General features: G+C 34.8%; 1 protein-coding gene across 1 annotated transcript; it reads right to left on the bottom strand.

Moving 5' to 3' along the window:
- Positions 1-997: 997 nt before the first annotated feature.
- LOC129004021 (uncharacterized) lies at positions 998-11,840 on the bottom strand. The gene is made up of 5 exons (XM_054432396.1): positions 11,802-11,840; positions 7,996-8,056; positions 6,078-6,532; positions 3,462-3,480; positions 998-1,488 (listed from the first exon to the last, which is right to left on the bottom strand). Exons 1-5 carry the CDS (start codon positions 11,838-11,840, stop codon positions 998-1,000), a joined length of 1,065 nt encoding a protein of 354 aa, XP_054288371.1.
- Positions 11,841-20,146: the final 8,306 nt, after the last annotated feature.

Below are 20,146 nucleotides of genomic sequence, written 5' to 3'. Positions count from 1 at the left end.
CGGGCTTCGCCCCGTTTAACTTGATAAGTATTCGCATGGCTCATTCACGTCCTGGTTGGAGTTCGTTCGCTACGCTCACTCACCTTTAGGTTGAAGCTCGTTCGCTGCGCTCACTTGCCTTCAGGTTAGCTCGTTCGCTACGCTAACTCGCCTCCAGGTTGAAGTTCGTTCGCTACGCTCACTCATCTTTTGGTTGGAAATTAGCTGTTGTCATATATTTAAAAAAATTAATAGTGCTGCACCCTGTTGGTAATCCTTTTAACTTTTATGCTATTGAACATCATAGAACAGAACCAACTTGTTTAATTGAAACAGCTGTTAAGATTCATTAATTCCTTTTAAATATGAAAAATCATAAGATTAACATGGGGAACTACAGAGCCACTGGGGCGGAGCCCGAAAGGGTTTTTGAGATAAGAATATGCTTTAATGTTAGTCGGGAATGTGAGCTATAATCATGCCAAATTTCAGCCCAATCCGTCCAGTAGTTTATGCGTGATTGAGCAACACACACACAAACACACACACAAACATACACACAAACATACACACAAACTCACAAACTTTCAGATTTATAATATTAGTAAGATAAGATAGTTTTGCCAGCACATCTGAAAATATGCAAACCAACTGTTGTTCTTTGTATAATAAGGTTTCAACTGACTACTATAAGATCCCCGTGCGTAGAACACACAGCTAGTCATAATCTATTCAAGTAAAACCAAACTGAACTTAACTAGCATAAACTAAGCGCCAAAGCGCACTGTATAAAAAGACCTCTTGAAAAACAAACAATATTTATCGCGTGAAAACTGCATCTGAGTCTATATAAATATCGAACTAATACTCCGATAATATATCTCGTAGGTTCACCTAACTGGGATGTATGGTTCTAGGGTTGTAAATAATCCAATAATAAGTCAACAAGATTTTTATTTGGTTGATTATCCTTATTCAGACGAGAACTTCAGATGTTCGGGAAAGTGTATAAACCTGGCTAGTTGTCTTCAATGAACCAAATAGGTTTTTCCACTTTTAAGGCCTCGTTGCTAGTCCAATCCTTTGTCTTTGGGCAACTAACGTAATAAGGGTCGGTTCGACGAATTCGAACTCTCTCTTTAAAATCATCGGATTCCAAAAAAATGTGCGTTTTATAACATTTTCCCCAAAAGTTATTCCTTTTAAATACAAGGGTAAATTTGTAATCACCAACGGTGTTCTTATTGACTCTGTTTATGTATATTCCTTCGTCCGTACAACGGTCTAGAAATAACGTGTCCAAGATTACATCCTCATACGTTATAAATAGTCTTGCCATTGTTTTGGAGGTTGTCTTTTTGGTGCTGCTAATTGTTTCCTCTGTGTATTGTTGGCAATTCATCTTGATTTTCGAATTAGCATTCGCATTGAAAGTAATAGGTTCGCCGACAGGATTTTGAATCTTTTTATAATCCATGATTTCAGACGTATCCGATGGTAAAAAGTAATCTATAAAAACCAGTAAATTAATTAAAAAGGTCAATACAATGTCAAGGTTACAGGAGTGGGGTAAAGAGACAATGCTGTTCTGTAGATCTGCTGTATGATAAAGTTACATAATGCAATGGCAAGGTTACAGGAGTGGGGGAAAGAGAGAATGCTGTTCTGTAGATCTGCTGTATGATAAAGTTACATAATGCAATGGCAAGGTTACAGGAGTGGGGGAAAGAGAGAATGCTGTTCTGTAGATCTGCTGTATGATAAAGTTACACAATGCAATGGCAAGGTTACAGGAGTGGAAGAAAGAGACAATGCTGTTCTGTAGATCTGCTGTATAATAAAGTTACACAATGCAATGGCAAGGTTACAGGAGTGGGGGAAAGAGACAATGCTGTTCTGTAGATCTGCTGTATAATAAAGTTACACAATGCAATGTCAAGGTTACAGGAGTGGAGGAAAGAGAGAATGCTGTTCTGTAGATCTGCTGTATGATAAAGTTACACAATGCAATGTCAAGGTTACAGGAGTGGGGGAAAGAGAGAATGCTGTTCTGTAGATCTGCTGTATGATAAAGTTACATAATGCAATGTCAAGGTTACAGGAGTGGAGGAAAGAGAGAATGCTGTTCTGTAGATCTGCTGTATGATAAAGTTACACAATGCAATGTCAAGGTTACAGGAGTGGAGGAAAGAGAGAATGCTGTTCTGTAGATCTGCTGAATGATAAAGTTACACAAAGCAATGGCAAGGTTACAGGAGTGGGGGAAAGAGAGAATGCTGTTCTGTAGATCTGCTCTATGATAAAGTTACACAATGCAATGGCAAGGTTACAGGAGTGGGGGAAAGAGAGAATGCTGTTCTGTAGAGCTACTGAATGATAAAGTTGCACAATGCAACAGGAGGGTTACAGGAGTGGGCGAATGAGAGCGTGCTCTTTATGCTGTATAATATAATTACTCAAAAATTATTTACTTTATAAACAAAACACCTTTTTAACCACTAGTGTAGTTGAGTGGATGGACTGAAGCCCTTTGAGATCGGGCCTTATGCAATCTGTATAACTGAATCGTGCAATAATATATTGAGGCAAAATTTATAAGGGTTTCTTTTGACAAACAGTGACCATGTTATTTTACAAACTAAATTTAAATTGATATTGTCTGTTCAATCTAAAACTAACATAAACATTTTCAATTTTTAACTTCAGCCTTATCAATTGCTCTGGTTGTCACGAAGTATCACGCATATGTACACACAGAGTCTAGCATTTTCTCTTAGCAAACTAATATACGATCTAAATACAGTACATTGTATAAAAAACATTCGGGTGGAAACAGTTTATCGACGAATATACAATAAGGTATTACAGTTTATTACGATAATACCCCTGAATTGCCGTATTATAGGCCTACTGATTTTCTTTGTTCAATCCAAATTAGAACTAGATGGAATAATTTAATTCAGCTATTTAAACTTACTAGCAAACTGTCAAGCCAATGTTTATCCAAGGCTACGAATAGGCTTTTAGAAAAACGTCTTACTATTGATTGAAAAAAGTTACTGGCTACATGAATCATGCTGGAAATGTGCGCCTATGTCAATTAAATGTTTTTATTAGCATTCTGAAATCAAAGTATATTAAGGCTGTTATTAAATGATGTTGTGTTATTGACTCCATGCTAGTAGACTAAGTAGTCTACTTAATACACCTACTTACTAACGATTTCAAAGGGACAAGTGTCCGGATAGTGAAATATATATCTGAGCCTAGTGTTGGATGTGGAAACGGTTGAGTTCACCTACATTAACTAAATTGAATAAATATTTTGTTACTAAAATAGTATTTATCTACGCAAATGATAGTTAAATATGAAATCAAAATCAACTGTTCTATCAATTGTTACTTTTAGGCTTATATATAACAACAGTTGTAGACAATATAAGACTAAAGGTATTGTGATTCTAATTGTAGTAAGTACTTACCTGTAGTCGTATGAGGAGTCTGAAAAAAAGAAGTTGAATGAGAATTCTTTTTGTAAAAGGTTTATAACTGTCAATACCGTGTTCCAAAAAGAATGGATCAAATTTACATCTGATATACGCTGCATGGTAACTGGATGGCCAAGGGTCGTAGAAAAGTCAACTATGTCTGATTCTAAATCTGGATTTTTTTAGTTTTTCTTTTTACCCTTCACAATTAATTAGCTGTTCAATAGTTGTTGGTACGTAAGAACTCAAAAATGTACATTTGCGATATGGAGGTGCAGTTGAAAGCACAGAGAATTGAATTGTTTATAAAGACGAGATCTGTGGGTTTGTGAAAGATCAAGTGTGTCGTTCGCCGATTTCAAACGTAGATGAACGAAAAACAAAGATGAAGCAAAGGGAAGCCTTTGAAAAAATATCTAACGAAATGCGCCACAATGATTGACCACAGCTGGAACACTGACTTGTTCTTCGAGCAAATAACGGAGAATATGTAGAGGTTAGGCGATGAAACCATGGTAAAAAAACATATAAAGAAAAAATGTATTAAGTAAACCCTTTATCTTTAACTGAGCGGAGCGAAACAAAGCGAGCAAAGCTCTTATACTACCCTCCTGCTTTTCTTTTACAAATACTCCTCCAGTACGGCTGAAGCAATCTGCACGAAAATTAGGAGTCATAGAAACCAGCCATGGGAAAGTATACATTTGAAAAGGTACGAATCGGACCACAGGGATTTTCCCGACGTGAATTTAAACTTCTGTAGACTTAACATAGGCCTTATGGATTAATTGGTCGCCATGATATTTTTTTGTGAGGTAGCAATAAAAAGGTAAACAAGAGTCGCAACATAGTCAACGAATCATCAAAAATAGCATATAACAAAAACCGTACAGAGAAAAAAGGAAGAACAATCGTATTTATATCATTGAGCATAACTTACTACAAATTTAAATGAATAACCAATAGTTAGGGTAGCGCGAATTAGGCTGATGCACCATTGACTTTAAATACTCCAAATAGCCATTCCATTTTTGTGAACCGAATATAGCCCTACCATTGGGTTTGGATACTGCAAGTAGGTATTCCATTGCCGTGAATCAGACGTACCATTGACTTTGGATACTGCAAATAGGCACTCCATTTATGTGAATCGAATGAACCATTGACTTAGTATTATGCAAGTAAACAATTCATTTATGTGAACCAAATGTGCTATTGAGTTTGGATACTGCAAGTATATATCTCATTTACGAGAAACAGATGTAGCACTGACTTGAGAAAAGTATTGGATTAATGTGCTAGCTCCGCTCAATATTGAAAGCAGACAACCGCATTGTACACCTAGTAATAAAGTGATTGTCAGTTTTCTTTTGATCCATTATCTTTAGACACCCGTTATTATGTTTGTTGCGATATATTATATGGAGTTACCCAAAGATAATTATTGTAAAAGTAGATTCCTTGACCCATCCCCATTTACAAAAAAAACATTAGCCTACATGTACGGTGGCTGACTGGGACGGGTGGCGTCGTCCTGTAATCAAGCTACTAGGAGGTCACGAATAGTGGTTTTTTAGGCATGCACTGTGGATGCGATACTCCCTGGTGTGGATTAACGTCCACACGAGTGAGTACTACGACCATCCGCAGTACTATCCTGATAATTAGACCAATTCGTATATACCAAGGCAAAAATGTGGTTCGGATTCCACTATAAACTGTAGGTCCCTTAGTTTCCATTTATTAATTAACAGCTATGTCTAAGGAATGTCGGCCTCAGTCACAAACAAGACTACAAGATCGCGCCACTCATCCTACACTTATCTCCATTCATACTTGGCTTAAAATACCTACTTTGTGTGGTCGCCAATAATTAATAAGAAAGAAAAGAAAGTATGTTCGATAGCGGTATTTATGACCCTAGGGCCGATTGCGGTGGTTCAATTGCGACGAAGAATCTGATTGGTTGGTACCTAATTGGTAGAAGGTACCGACCTACTAACAGCCTTGCTACTACAGTAGTTAGCAAGATGATGTAGCTAAAAATAAATACTCTCCGTGAAAAGCCCCATGGATTTCTTTATCCTGTAGCAAACATTGCTCACATAAGAATGTGAGCAATGTTTGCTTGCACAAAGATCTCGAAAATGGCTTCGACTATTTCCTTCAAATGTTGTAAATGTATTTCTTTCTGTCCAAAAAACGTCACTGACGACAGCGACTACCTCATGACAATTCGTATTTCACTACACAACTCATTAGAAAATTAAAAAATACATTGGCGTTATGGGTTGCCAAGTAACTATGTTGGTTGAACAAAATAACAAGGAAAAAGTAAAAAAAATACACGTGTGTATAACAAGCCATCCACATTCCACACTAGCAAATTACAATATACAGTACAGAGAGAAAAACATCAGTTGTTACTAATGAGCAAAGATTACACTGAAGATTACTGGATATAGGTGAAGATAGATCTGATCAAATACTGATTATTTTACTTGGCTCTCTCCTGCCAAAACGTAATCCCCGAAAGTACTGAGGCAATTGTTAGCAAACTTTGGTTTGACAGTGAAATAAATATTTGAAATATCAGTAAATAAAACTTACCTCTGCACCATTGATGCAGTCAGTCAATATTGATTTCTCTCTATCCAATTTTGCGTAGTGAAGATGTGTGGTAACTATGTATTCTCTGTAGAGACAATCTTGATGAAAATTCCCCGAGAAGTATAAACGCTCAATCTTGTACTTGATTTTGAATTTCAAAACATCACCCGTAGGCCTAGTCACTGAAAATCGAGTTATGTCTTCCTTCACTTGATTGCAAACATTTTCAGTATTTCTTGGTTTAAATATATCTATTAGGTATCCTTCTGGTCCGTATATAAACACCTTGGCTTCTTTGCTATCTTTCACGCATTTTACAAGCAAGTATTTGCCTGCTACGAATGGTATATTGTATTTAGTTACGCCATCTTTCAGATGATTCTCTGGGTTGATGAACTTCGGCAAGTATTGATACAAATTAAAAAACTGGCGTTCTCGTTTAGGAATTACCTCAACTGAAAGATAAATATATGGGTTTATTATTATGACAATATGTAGCATTACACAACTGTACTAGTTTTGATCATATCACAACAAAAATTTGAAACCCCCTTTCACTCAATTGAATAGACTTCTTCGAGTGTTGTCGAATTTAGTTCACAGTCTTTTTATTTTGTTGACAATTTGAAAGTATGTTAGTTGTTTTCAATTTTGGGTAACCTTTGAAAAGACAGAGTTTTGGTCACATAATGTAAAGCCATATAAACATCGTTTTTTTTTCATGTAGATTGTGCAAGTAAATGAACAAGTAACAGACAAGAAGAAATGACCAAAGTCTACGAATTTTAACTTGTATTCTAAATTTTTCAATTCAAATTATAAACTCAAAGCTTTAGTTAAATTAAGATTTATCATTATGATACGTTTTAGGTTTAAAAGATCCTCACTTTTGACTGGTAAGGTTTGGTGAAATAACTTTGAAGATGAACCTATTTGGCTGTAGTGCGATTTTGTGTTCATACGTGTCAAATTTTGAGGATAAATCAAAACAAACAAACTGGCATATATTCTTGGAATTGACAATAGTTGAATATACTTTAAACTTACTCTAGCCTACTTTTATAAAAGTACTTGGCCATTAAGAGAATATTTACTGTGAAATAAAGACGTGATTCCTAATTCCAAATCAACTAATGAACAAGTTTTTACCTAAATTATTGTATCCAAATTATAAGTGATGGTTGCTTTGAAAACAAAAAATTATGAGTAAATATTAAAATATTGAATCTTCTTGCAAAATTACTGTCGATTATTATATAAATAGGATAATGTGGTTGCTGTGACTGGGATACACATAAAATAACTGTTCGGACATACAGTAATGATGATTTACGTTTCGTTTGAAAATCTCTTAACATGTGAATTCAATGCAGGCCCACCTTTTGGGTTTCAAGTTAGGGGCTAGAATTCTATACTCTCGAGATGATAACTCTTTATAGACTAAAGTTTTGACCAATTTAAATTATAGTAATTACAGCTAATTGTGTTGCTGATTATTCACTAATGCAATCAGATAAGTTCACCACGTACAAACAGGATAACGTTATACGACAGGCCAAGGAAGCAAGACTCGAGTTTGGTTTATAAAATTCAGTAGCCTATACTTAATGTTTTATAATAAATTAGACAGTTAAATATACTAAATTAATTCATTTCATCTTGAGCACTCTTTCGTAAGTAATACAACACGGTCCCTAAATGCCTGACAACATGCCTGTCTGTTTGTTTGTTTTGATTTAACTTAAAAAACTTGACACGTATGAACACATCGCACTACAGCCAAATTACGTTCATCTTCAAAAATATTCCACCACACCTTAACCGCTTCTAGCTAAACAAATCCAACTGTACAGGTTGTTACCTAAGTTTTAAACTACTATCTAAATAGAGAAATACTGATAATGGATATCGGTTATACCATGGCCTTTTGTTTTCGACGTCAAAAAGCAAGAGGCTCCTTCAATATAGATCTGATAAATCTGCAACAGTTTAAGCCAATTTCAGTTTAAACACTCAACGAGCTGTTAGCCCGTCCTACTATCTAATACTATCTGATTGTACTTTATAATCTAATAGTATCATCTAATTACGTGAAAATCAACTATTCCCCCTATACCTCACTCTGTAACTCTACCTACGGTTGCATTGCCGTCTTTCGAAGTGGGATAAGTATACCATTTCATTGGCAGTTAATATCCATCACCCGATGATTAATCTCAAATTCTACAACTATATTTTAAATCTGAACTAGTTAACTGCCCGTGATCCGCCACGGGAATATTGTCAGCAATAAAAGAAATAATAATTAACAAATACTGTTTATCTTTGTATTTTATTTAGGGGTTGTTTAATTTTTTACATGAAATAGAACTGATAGTTTGCCTTTATTAACTATTTTATGTTAATCAAACCGATATATTATTTTAACCAAATGAATGTTTTATATTAATTCGAGTTTTATTTGAAAAATACAGTAAATAGTTATACGAACTGGGCAATGCTGATAACCTAATAAGCAGCTATTTATGATATTTAAATAGTTTGCCCAAATATATTCTTATAGGCCTATTCGTCGTTTTTTCATTACATTTGTTGTATGGAATAAAGATAGTCACTTAGCCTACATGTAAATCACGCATCAGCAGTTGGTCGCATTTCACGAATCTTTGTCCCATACTGTGAGTAAAAGCTGTGTTTACGTCGTATATATAAAGTTGGGCATACTTTGTTCAATGTTAGAGGGTATTAACGGTCCAATTTGATGGAAAAGGAGTCGTGGATTTCAAAACTATGTAGACTACCACTACCTGAAAGATGTTGATTCAAGTGAGACTTAGAACTGGCCATTTCAAATGCAGATTTGTATTATATTTTACTGAAATAGTTTTTTGTCTCTTTTGACCCTTAATACTTGTTTTATAGTCGCTGTTGATAAGATTTTCCATAAACTCAAAATGTTGATAAGGAGTTCATTTTACCTTAACCTTGTGACAACATAAGGAAAAAATATTTGTGTCCCAGTTAGTCTGTTCTGACTCAAAATTCATAGATTTGCAGTACTGACAAATAGAAACTAACGACCCCAATTCAAAAAAATTGGTATTTTTTAGAAGGGACTTCCAGAGCACATTTAACACCATCACTGCTCTTAACCTTTTTAGTTCGATGGTTCTCTACTTGTTTTTTCGTTCTGTATGTCTCTTTACGCCCGGTTAATGATTACATTTTCTTTTTCTTTTTGTAATTTTCACATCCTGGGGTTAATGATAAAGTTTTATAACGCTATAATGACCCGAGTCAACATTGCCATTAAACATCAAGTCAGATACTTCTTTGCCAGAACCGAAATCGTAAGTCACAGTTTCTCAAGCAACTTCCCTGTGTAGGCCTACTCGAACAAATATAGTTAGGGTATAGTTCACTGATAAATTGTAGTTCCAAATATCCCAGTGTACTCGTCATCTCGAGAAGGTAACATTTGGACGTCGAACACTGATCTTGAGTAAGATTAATCACTTACAATAAAATGTTTTATATATGTTTACCAATCATTAGCAATTATCTGTACAACTTGCAAGCGGATTTCCCTATGATTGTTCTGGTGGCTATAGAGAATAAATTATATTGGTCAAAACAATAAGTTTCCGTCCCCTACTATGGGTATTATTTCACATTCCATACTCAAACTTAAACTCAATTACCGGTACCACTTTCCTCCAGATCACTTTGCAGGAAAACAAAAACATTTTTGTGTCCCAGTTAGTCGCTTCTGACTCGAAATTCATAGATTTGAAGTAGTGACAAATCCAATCAAACGACCACAATTCAAAAGAGTTGGTATTTTTTTGTAGGGACTTCCAGAGCACATTTAACACCAACACTGCTCTTTACCTTTTTAGTTCGATGGTTCTCTACATTTTTTTTCGTTCTGTATGTCTCTTTACGCCCGGTTAATTAACCTTTTCTTTTTCTTTTTGTACTTTTCACACCCTGGGGTTAATGATAAAGTTTTATAACGCTATAATGACCCGAATCAACATTGCCATTAACATAAAGTCACATACTTCTTCGCCAGAACCGAATGGTAAGTCATAGTTTCTCAAGCAACTTCCCTGTGTACTTGAAAAAAATTCACTGATATAATATTGTAGTTCCACGTTTCCCAGCGTACTCGCCATCTCGAGAAGGTAAAGTTTGGTACCACTGAACGTCTAACACTGATCTTGAGTAAGATTCGTCACCTACTATAAAATGTTTGTATGTTTCCCACTCATTAGCAATTATATGCACAACTTGCAAGCGGATTTCCCCATGATTATTCTGGTGGCCGTAGAGAATAAATTATATTGATCAAAACAATAAGTTTCCGTTCCCTACTATGGGTATTATTTCACATTCCATGCTCAAACTTAAACTCAATTACCACTGTCCTTCAGATCATTTGCAGGAGAACTAAAACATTTCAAAAATAAGTTAACAAATAAATATACTTTCCTTGATCAAAATCGTGTGTTTATACAGAGAAACTCCAAGTTTAATAATTGCATACTGAAAGTGAGGTTATAAAAATAATAACAAATGTCTGACAAACATTAAACAGCTGACGAATAATTTATAAACTGTGTATTATATTCTTCAACTAGCTGGCCCGACAGACGTCGTCCTGTCCTATTGTGGTTTTATGTCACATGCTCGTTCATTTTCAAGATGAGCTCGTTCGCATGGCCCAATCACGTCCTGGTTGAAGTTCGTTCGCTACGCTCACTCACCTTTAGGTTGGAGCTCGTTCGCTGCGCTCACTTGCCTCCAAGTTAGCTCGTTCGCTACGCTAACTCGCCTCCAGGTTGAAGTTCGTTCGCTACGCTCATTCACCTTTTGGATGCAAATTAGCTGTTCTCATAAATTAAAAATAAATATAGTGCTGCACCCTTTTGGTAAACCTATTAACTTTTTAATGCTATTGAACATCACAGAATCAAATTGTTTAGTTGCACCAGCTGTTAAGATTCTTTAATTCCATTTAAATATGAGTACTCATAAGGTTAACATGGGAAACTCCAGAGCCACTGGGGCGGAGCCCTATTGAAGGATCTGCACCAAACTTCACACAAACCATCCTTGAATAATGCTTAATAATGCCTGAAAGTTTCATTACAATCTGTCGAGCGGTTTTGGAGTCCATAAAGGACAAACATACAAATATACAAACATACAAATATACAAACATACATTGGATTTTATATATATAGATAAGAATTGTATTGACTCGACCTTTAAAGGGCTGTAGGTCATAGCCCTGAGAAAAAACGTAAATTCTAAGGAAGTTCGGCAAATCTACACACTATCCCCTTTAATTTGACACATAGATCTTGTGGATTGGTCCAGTAATTACTGAGAAAACAGTGTTACAACTGTGTATTAAATATATAGATTCATTTTACAAAATATTCCCCGAGCGAAGAATGGACCAGCTGTTGTTGTATAGTCAACTATAATAACACACAGAGAGTAAACAAAAAATAAACAACACAAAGAAAAATTTCGCGTGGACGTTAATCCACACCAGGGAGTATCGCATCCACAGTGCACGCATATACTTTACATCCTTAACCTGTATAAAATACAACTCTAGAAAAATTTCATTTTCATCAAATTACACAGTAAATGTTAGAAATAATTAAAAGAGTATCTTAAGCAAATGAGTAAAACAGATGAAAATCTTACCAGAAATGATCCAAAAACCACGATAAGTCTTGGTATCATGGTACAAGAAAATGAATCGTGAACTATTCGCGCACAAGCATTTCGATCTCTAGATGTAGGCTTTCGTAATGTACCTGTCAAACTGTGTAGTGACAAATGACAATTAATTGCCTACAAGTGGCATAATCTATCTAACTGACGTAGTACGCAGGTAAAACTCATAATTCGTAAATGTATGCCGTGCACAAATTAATTTTACATTGACGCAAAACGCTTACAGTACTGTTAACCACCGAAACATTAAAAACTGAACACTGAAAAATATAAATGTGTACCTATATGAAAATTTAAAACTTTAAAATAAAATGAAAACCTACTTTGGAATGATAATGCTCATAATTTATATCATTTGAGTGCAACCAAATAGTTATTATCTAACTATGAAATACTGAAAATAAATCGAATGGTTGTTTGGTAACCTTCCTCATAGCAAACCTGTAGACTACAAGAATTGTTAGTTATTTAGTGAAATCTTAAAAAAAAGGGGTTGTTATAATAAACTTAATAAATCATTCCCAGTACAATACAAAACGTGTTTCCCGAATGCATATTTAAGATGACCAGTATTTAAGATGCAAGTATTTTTCAATTTGTGGTGAACTTAGCTTCTTAGCAGAGTCCACTCATAATAACATAACAAATTATCATCTGTTTGAACTATTTACAGTCGGTTAAGGAATATATTTTACCTAACCCACCATGTTAAACTTCCCTATCCCAAGCGTGATGTATACATCTTCTTTACTTCTCGAGTGATGTAAAGTTGAAAAAAACTCACTCGGTGAGGTAATGAAACCCATTTGAATAACATTGAGTGCTTAACTTAAAAAAATATACCTCTATGGAGCCAACTACGTTCGACGCTAGAAATCAGCTGTGCGCTTGAATTTTATTGTTATGTTTTGAAGAATTTTCCTAACCTAGATTTTGATTGTAAATGAACGTTACAGTTAGAAGATGAGTGAAATGGATAATGAAAAATATTGTTCGTAGCCTCCTATATTTTGTCGGGTCAGGTAAAATCTTGTACGTTACACGTTACGCAAGAGCGTGTTTACATCACTTAGGTAAATTATGCAACTCGCTTCCGCTCGTTGCACAACATTCACCTGCGTGATGTAAAAATGCTCTTACTACACTTGTAAGGTAAATAGCTATGACACCCCCCCCTCGATTTAGTCTGGAAGGATAAACCATTGGTATTAATATATTTAGAATTTAATACCTTTGTATATGAACTATAAGTTAACATACATCTTAACGATCTATAAAACGACTTAAAACATAAACCTTTAATGTTACCTTGAATTATTTGTTTTAGGTAACACCTATGAATTCTATTTATAAGGTAACTTAATCATTGAATTTTATTTATAAAGTAATTGGCTGTATTCCCACAACGTCTTGTAAACATATATTCCGCAGAGTGCGATACACCGGTCACCCTCTACTGGTTGCCATCCCTCTGTACCAACATTTGCATACATTTACATAAGCCCCAAGTTCCATTCCATCACTACCTCAACTGGGGAACTCGTCTAATCGTTCGGAAAAGTTAAATATTCAATGTTGTGGTCGGACGAATTGTGTTTTCAATATTTGCAGCATCTGTCTTTTCAAATCCGAAGAAAATCGTTGCAGTTGGAAAAAACGATCCGACTTGAAATTAAGTTTCTAGAGGCTTGAACTAACCGTCTCTCAGTGGTGAACAAAATTATAGAAATAAATTTGATCAAATGCAACAACGTCCTTAAGTAATGTTTTGTCAGCTCTTATACTGAATCCAAAAAATTTTACAGAAAGCAAGATGGTTTTACGTTAGTTAACGTTTTCAAGATTTAATTGATTACGTTGAATTGAGGCAGTGTAGTAAAATTAAATAACCGGATAAGCAATCTTACTCATACTTTCTGCCAATAGCTTGTCAGCAACCCTCAAAGGTTAGCAGTAGGAGTATCTTTGATTTTATGTTATGGGGAAGATCACAATAGTTGCATTAACTTTTGATTTTGAACCGTAATTCTGACAGCAATTGGAGTTATGCGATTTAGTTTTAGGTTGAAAGGAGTATAACATACTCAATTTTATTCAAATTCAGTCAAACAGTTTTTTTAATTCTTTACTTCGTTTTTAATTGGGTTTAATAGGAAAATTACAGAAGTTGCAATAACTTCTAAACCGTAATTTTTACAGGATTGTTGTGCATGTTGACGTTTTAAAGGTGATTTTCCCTGCAGATAAAAAAAATACAAATACAATCCCAAAACTGTAGGAACGATTTTGATTAAAAACTACTATGTTATGGTACTCTTAGCCTAACAAGAATTAAATCACCACTCGCTCATGATCACATTTTGATGATTCGTTTTTCATCACTTAAATTCCACGGGCAACAACCAATATCGAAAAAGTCGAAAGACAACAACTCCGACAAATCTGACTTCTAGAAGTCGTTTGGATCAAAAGAGGGCGCTACTTTCAAACAAGGCTAAGAAAACGCAATGACATTAAGAAAATAAAGCGGGGAAAACTTTGATCGTATACAAAAAGTTTCTCAGCGAAGCACGTGGCGGAGTAGGCTTGCTTCCTGGAAACTTTTAAATTAGTAAAATATGTTGAGGGATATTTACAAAACACTGACACGCCAATATGGGTAGAATAAATACCCCTGCTGCAGCAAACATACAGACTAGGCGAATTCCCATTTTACTGATTGGATTTTACCTAAAATATTTCATATATTTATTCCCTATTCAAATTATGTTTAACTTAGGTTTTCTACTACAGTGGAAATAATAAGGTGTGTGTGTAATATAATATAGCTTGGTATGAAACTAGATAAATTTAACAAAATTGGTCAAAATAAGTCCATAACAAGCTACATTTTACGTATCTTGAAAAGAATAACATTGGAATTTCAAATTTACAGCTTTTTGGAGTTATCTCCTTAACCAGCGAACAAAAACGTAAATTATTCAGTTAGATAAGCTCTAAAAGTGGTATGGAAAATATATAAATATTATGTTTAGAATGTCAAAAACCGGAAAATATTATTATACATTCATAAACCATCCATAAAACTATGTGTTCATAGTCCGAACATGTTGGATCGCCAACTCCTTTGAATAAACGTAACATTATAGCCTACTTTTGACCAGTGACGTAGCCAGGGGGTTATGGAGGTCCGGACCCCCCCTTCCGGTCTTAAATATATGTTTTTGTTAAATTAAATGTAAAATTAGATAATCATACTGTATTGACGTTGGGGTTGATTATTTTCAATGCCAAGAGAGCTAAAAAAGACCGTTTTAGGGCCTATATTTTTAAAATTTTTCCCGGACCCCCATTTACCTGGGGGGTGTGGAATACCCCCCAGACCCTCCGGACCCCCCCCCCCCCTATTTATAAATCCTGGTTACGTCACTGTTTTTACCAAAATTGATAGATGTTTACTTGATTTACCATGATAAGAGACACATAATAATCTATCCTTAAATGTATGTACGGGGTGTCCCACGAAGGGGTTTAAACGTTTGATTTTATATTACGTGCCCATTTATGCATCGAACTTTTTTAAACTTTACACAGTTTAAGAAGTGGAATATAAAAATATTCTGGTAAAATTTCAACTCCCTAACCTTAGTAGAAACAAAATGGCGGCATATTGAAAAACGATGCTTTAAAAACATTAAAGAAGGTATTTTTGGTTTTATAAAATATTTTTATTGGTACTTTCCAGGGCAATATGACTTAAATAAAAAAACTAGAACATAGCCTAATCAAAAACCTTAATGTGCAAAATTATTCAAACTGTAACCCATCCACAGCAGCACACTGATAACAGCGCGTAACAAATTTTTCGTAAGCTCTTACAAAGAAACCCTGCGGTATCCGGAGAAGTTCCTCTTTTATTGATCGTTTTAGTTCCTCATCATTGTTGAAGCTATGGGTATAAACTTGTTCCTTCAAGAAACCCCATATAAAGATGTCGCAAACAGTCAAATCAGGTGATCGGGGTGGCCAATCTAAAAAAATCATTTCCACGACCAATCCAACGGCCATGAAGGTTGCCATTTAGTAATTGCTTGACAGGATTTGCGAAATGAGGTGGTGCACCATCTTGTTGAAAGATTGCTTGATTCATTTCTGGTACCGTTAAATGGGGTAACTTTTCATTTAAAACTCATTTTACAATCAAACAGCTGTTCTTCAACAATGAGCGTTAGAACCACAACGTAGTAAACAAATCAGATAATAAATGTTGAAAGTAGTTTTTATATGAAGCAAATTGGTAATTTTTTCAATATGCCGCCATTTTGTTTAGGCCATAGGTTAGGGAGTTGAAATTTTTCCAGAATATTTTTAGAACCTACTTTGTAAACTGTGTAAAGTTTAAAAAAGTTCGGTGCATGAATGGGCACGTAATATAAAATCAAACGTTTAAACCCCTTCGTGGGACACCCTATACATATGAAAGTTGGTGTTTTTGGCCTCTGGGGACATCAAAACGATCAAGTAAACCGGCCCCGGGTCTTACCATGAAACCCAAAGTTACGGGAAATGCGCTAAAAACGTATTTAAATAGGGGAAGCTCAACACTTGAAGCATTCAAGCATCACTCTTGGAGAGTTTACAAGGTACGAAAGTTGAGAGTGAGTTGAAGCGATATGTGGCGTGTTATCAGGCTCAGGGGGACAATATACAACAGACAACAAGAACCAATCTAGCAACTTGTAGGTACAACTTGGGGAGAGACACGTCTAGTAATACCTTAGCAACACAGCTTGGATAATATCATGATTGCAAACACTATTAAGCTTTGTATTTTTAGGTAATTTATAATGAGTTCATCAACTTTTTTAAGTTCTTTCCCTGTAAATAGTATATATAGAGAAAGTTTTGTTCGAGTTTTTAGCGAATTTCCCTATAGGGAAGTATCTATTACCGTAGGTCTCATGGTAAGACTTAAGCCCGGGACCGATTTACTTTTTCATTTTGATGTCCCCAGAGGCCAAAAACACCATTCGTTCAAATGTATATATATATATACATATATATATATATGTGTGTGTGTGTGTGTGTGTGTGTGTGTGTGTCCGTGAACACGATAACTTGAGTAATTTTTGTCTGATTTTGATGAAATTTTTTTGAAGGTGTAAGGCAGGATAAACTTGAATTAGTTCGCGAACCAGCATGATCGGACCATGGGAACAGGGTTTTATAAGCGGTTTTATGGGGTAAAAATTGTTTTTTCTAATTTTTGACCCTCAAAACATAAAATTTCCAAATTTCTCTCTAGACCTTCTTAAAGAGCTTAAAAAAACAAACAATTCAATACATTACAGTGTTTTTGTACAGTTATTGGTTACGGAGAAAACTCAAAAAATTGTAAATTTAAAATTACCATGTTATTCTTATGGAGAATATTGTAAAATGTCGTAGTTTGCTTGTTTATGGATATATTTTGATCAAACTTGGTAAATTTATTGATTTTATACTGAGCTATAGTTATTTTACTTAAAAACACACTTTATTAGTTTCCTTGTAGCAGCAAACCTAGGTACTCGTTAAACTTAATGCTATTTAAATAGATTAATTGAAAATCATTTCAGGCAAATGGAAATTCGCTTAGACGGCAGGTTTGCTGCGGCGGGGGTATTTTTTTTGTGATTTTTCTATAAACACCTATAAAATAATGGACAAATCAGATCCAAAAAACGGTAGGTACGATTTTTATTAAAATAAACTACTATATGATACTCTAACAATGACCGAAATGGCACAACCCCCATTGTTATAAAAATTACGGTTCAAAAGATGATCGTTTTTTATCTTCCTACAAAATATCACAGTTACTCCCACCACCCATGATAAGGGTTACTAACAAGTTAATGGTTGAAAGTATTTATCAGATCACTGATATCGTTTATTACATTTTACTACACAGCCTGTATTGCCTATATTAAGTTTTCTATAAGATTTTTGGAATTCAGTATAAGAGCTGACAAAACATTACTTTTGGACGTTGTTGCATTAAATCGAATTTATTTCTATAACTTTGTTCACCACTGTGAGACGGACCGACATAACGTATAATTTATGCCTCTAGAAACTTTATTTCTTAATTTTGATGATCACGAACAATAATAGAGAAGAAATAGAAATTCAGAGCAGACTCACAGCAGCAGAAAGATCATACTGGAGTTAAATAAAATTATTCAAAAGCAAACTGCTATCAAAAAACACTAAAATAAGAATGTATAAAACTATAATGCAGCCTGTATTGCTATACGGGTCAGAAACTTGGTCTTTTACCAAAAAATCCCAGAAGCGCCTTATTACTTTTGAAAACAAAATTTTGAGAAGAATGTTTGGACCAGTAAAAGAAGGAAATGCATGGAGGATAAGGAAAAATAGAGAGTTAAAAGAATTATATGGTGAACCAGATATTGTGGGAATAGTTAAGAGTAGGAGGTTGAGATGGATGGGCCATATTAACCGTAGAAGTGAGAGAGAGATGGTAAAGATGGTACTCAGAGGTATACCAGAAGGAAGGAGACCATTAGGTAGACCAAGAATGCGATGGGTTGATGAGGTGACGAAGGACTTGAAAGGAATGGGAGAAGACTTGGAGCTGGCAGAGGATAGAAGAGCTTGGAGGCACATGGTTGGCGAGGCCAAAAACCACCTAGGTTTCCAATGGCCACAGGAGTAAGTAAGTAAGAAACTTAATTTCAAGTCAGATTGTTTTTTTCCAACTGCAACGATTTCCTTCGGATTTGAAAAGACAGATGCTGCAAATATTGAAAACTCAATTCGTCCGACCGCAACATTGAATATTTAACTTTTCCGAACGATTAGATGAGTTCCCCAGTTAAGGTAGTGATGGAATGGAACTTGGGGCTTATGTAAATGTATGTAAATGTTGGTACAGAGGGATGACAACCAGTAGAGGGTGACCGTTGTATCGCAATCTGAGGTTATATGTTTACAAGTTTTGTGGGAACACAGTCAATTACCTTATAAATAAAGTGGAATGATCTAGTCAGCTTATAAATCAAATTAAAATGTGTACGCAACCCTATAAATGTAATATAAAGTCGTAAGTTACCTTGTAAATCAAAGGTTAAATTTTTATGTTACCTTATACATCAAAAGTACGAAGTTATCTTATAAATAAAATGGTGAAGATTTATAATGTTATTCATACATATGCCCATGGTAGGGTCCTCCTCAAATTCACCTTTTTTCCATATTAGTGTTTTTTTTTTTTCACGTATAGGCGTTGGCCTATTTATAGGGGGTTTTTATAGGGTATTTTTATAAGGGTTTCTGCGTTACGTAAAAAACAATATTTTTACTAACATATATTGGCTGCAATTTAATTAATATTGCAATTGAGTTTAGTGGTAGTGTATCTTAAGTAAAACGAAGTTAAAAACTGACAGCAAAGGATTTTTACAGAAGAGAAAGTGTTTTAACTTCCCTCGCTCTCTTGATCGCCGAATTCATCTCCGTCAACTGACTAGTGATGGATTGGAGTTTCGACGTCTTTTTAACAAAAACTGGATCCAAACTCACTCTATTTGAGTAGTGATCAACTGCGATGAAAACACTCTAGATACAAATTGCTTTATTTTCGTGAGTTATCTCTAATGAGATTGTCTTATAACAATTGTTTTGATATGATTTAAGTTTAAGTGGAAAAGTTAAAACCCACAGCGTGTATGCTTGAAATAGATGCCATTTTATTGGGCGGAAATAGGATAATTAATCCAAACAACTTATTTCTGGTCTAAGAAGAGTAATAAACAAACTATTTACTTGAAAATGACTCAAAAAAGGCAAATTGAGAAAATACTGGAGAAATCCGACATGAAAGAGGCCAATGAAACATTAACACCTATGACTAAAAGGATTTCAAGTAAATCTAGATGACGAAGATGCTACTGTACCATGTAGAGAGATTATTAGAAGTTTGATATTTGTAAGCACCACATCAAGACCAGATATATTCGACAAGCTATTTGAGTTAGTTCCTCGACAAACCAAAGCAAGCAGCTTGAAAGGAAGCAAAAAGATTTTTACGTTATTTGAGGGACTTGTGTACAGATTGATTCCGTAATTAGATAACATGATTTTAACATGCAATCTTATATAAAAATGTATATATACGAATGTATTTATATATGTATTATATTGTGTGAGTAATTTGTACATCTTACTCAAGTTATAAAAATACCCTCTTGGGAAATCAAAATAAAAAATTAAAGTGAACCCGGGTCTAGGTCTTACCGCGCCACTTA

Source organism: Macrosteles quadrilineatus, unplaced genomic scaffold (assembly GCF_028750875.1).
Source record: "Macrosteles quadrilineatus isolate MER2022 unplaced genomic scaffold, UCM_ALF_1.0 Scaffold_1__1_contigs__length_201487025, whole genome shotgun sequence".
Classification (NCBI taxonomy): domain Eukaryota; kingdom Metazoa; phylum Arthropoda; class Insecta; order Hemiptera; family Cicadellidae; genus Macrosteles; species Macrosteles quadrilineatus.
This window is presented reverse-complemented; position numbering and strand designations above follow the sequence as displayed.

What these genes read in the sequence shown, in the direction of transcription:
- LOC129004021 (XM_054432396.1), bottom strand. Translation starts at nt 11,840, where the DNA reads ATGATACCAAGACTTATCGTGGTTTTTGGATCATTTCTG. An exon ending in TGGTTTTTGGATCATTTCTG is followed by an intron (nt 8,057 to 11,801) that starts GTAAGATTTTCA and finishes AAACTGTTGCAG; the next exon opens with ATTTATCAGATCTATATTGA. An exon ending in GTCGAAAACAAAAGGCCATG is followed by an intron (nt 6,533 to 7,995) that starts GTATAACCGATA and finishes TTTATCTTTCAG; the next exon opens with TTGAGGTAATTCCTAAACGA.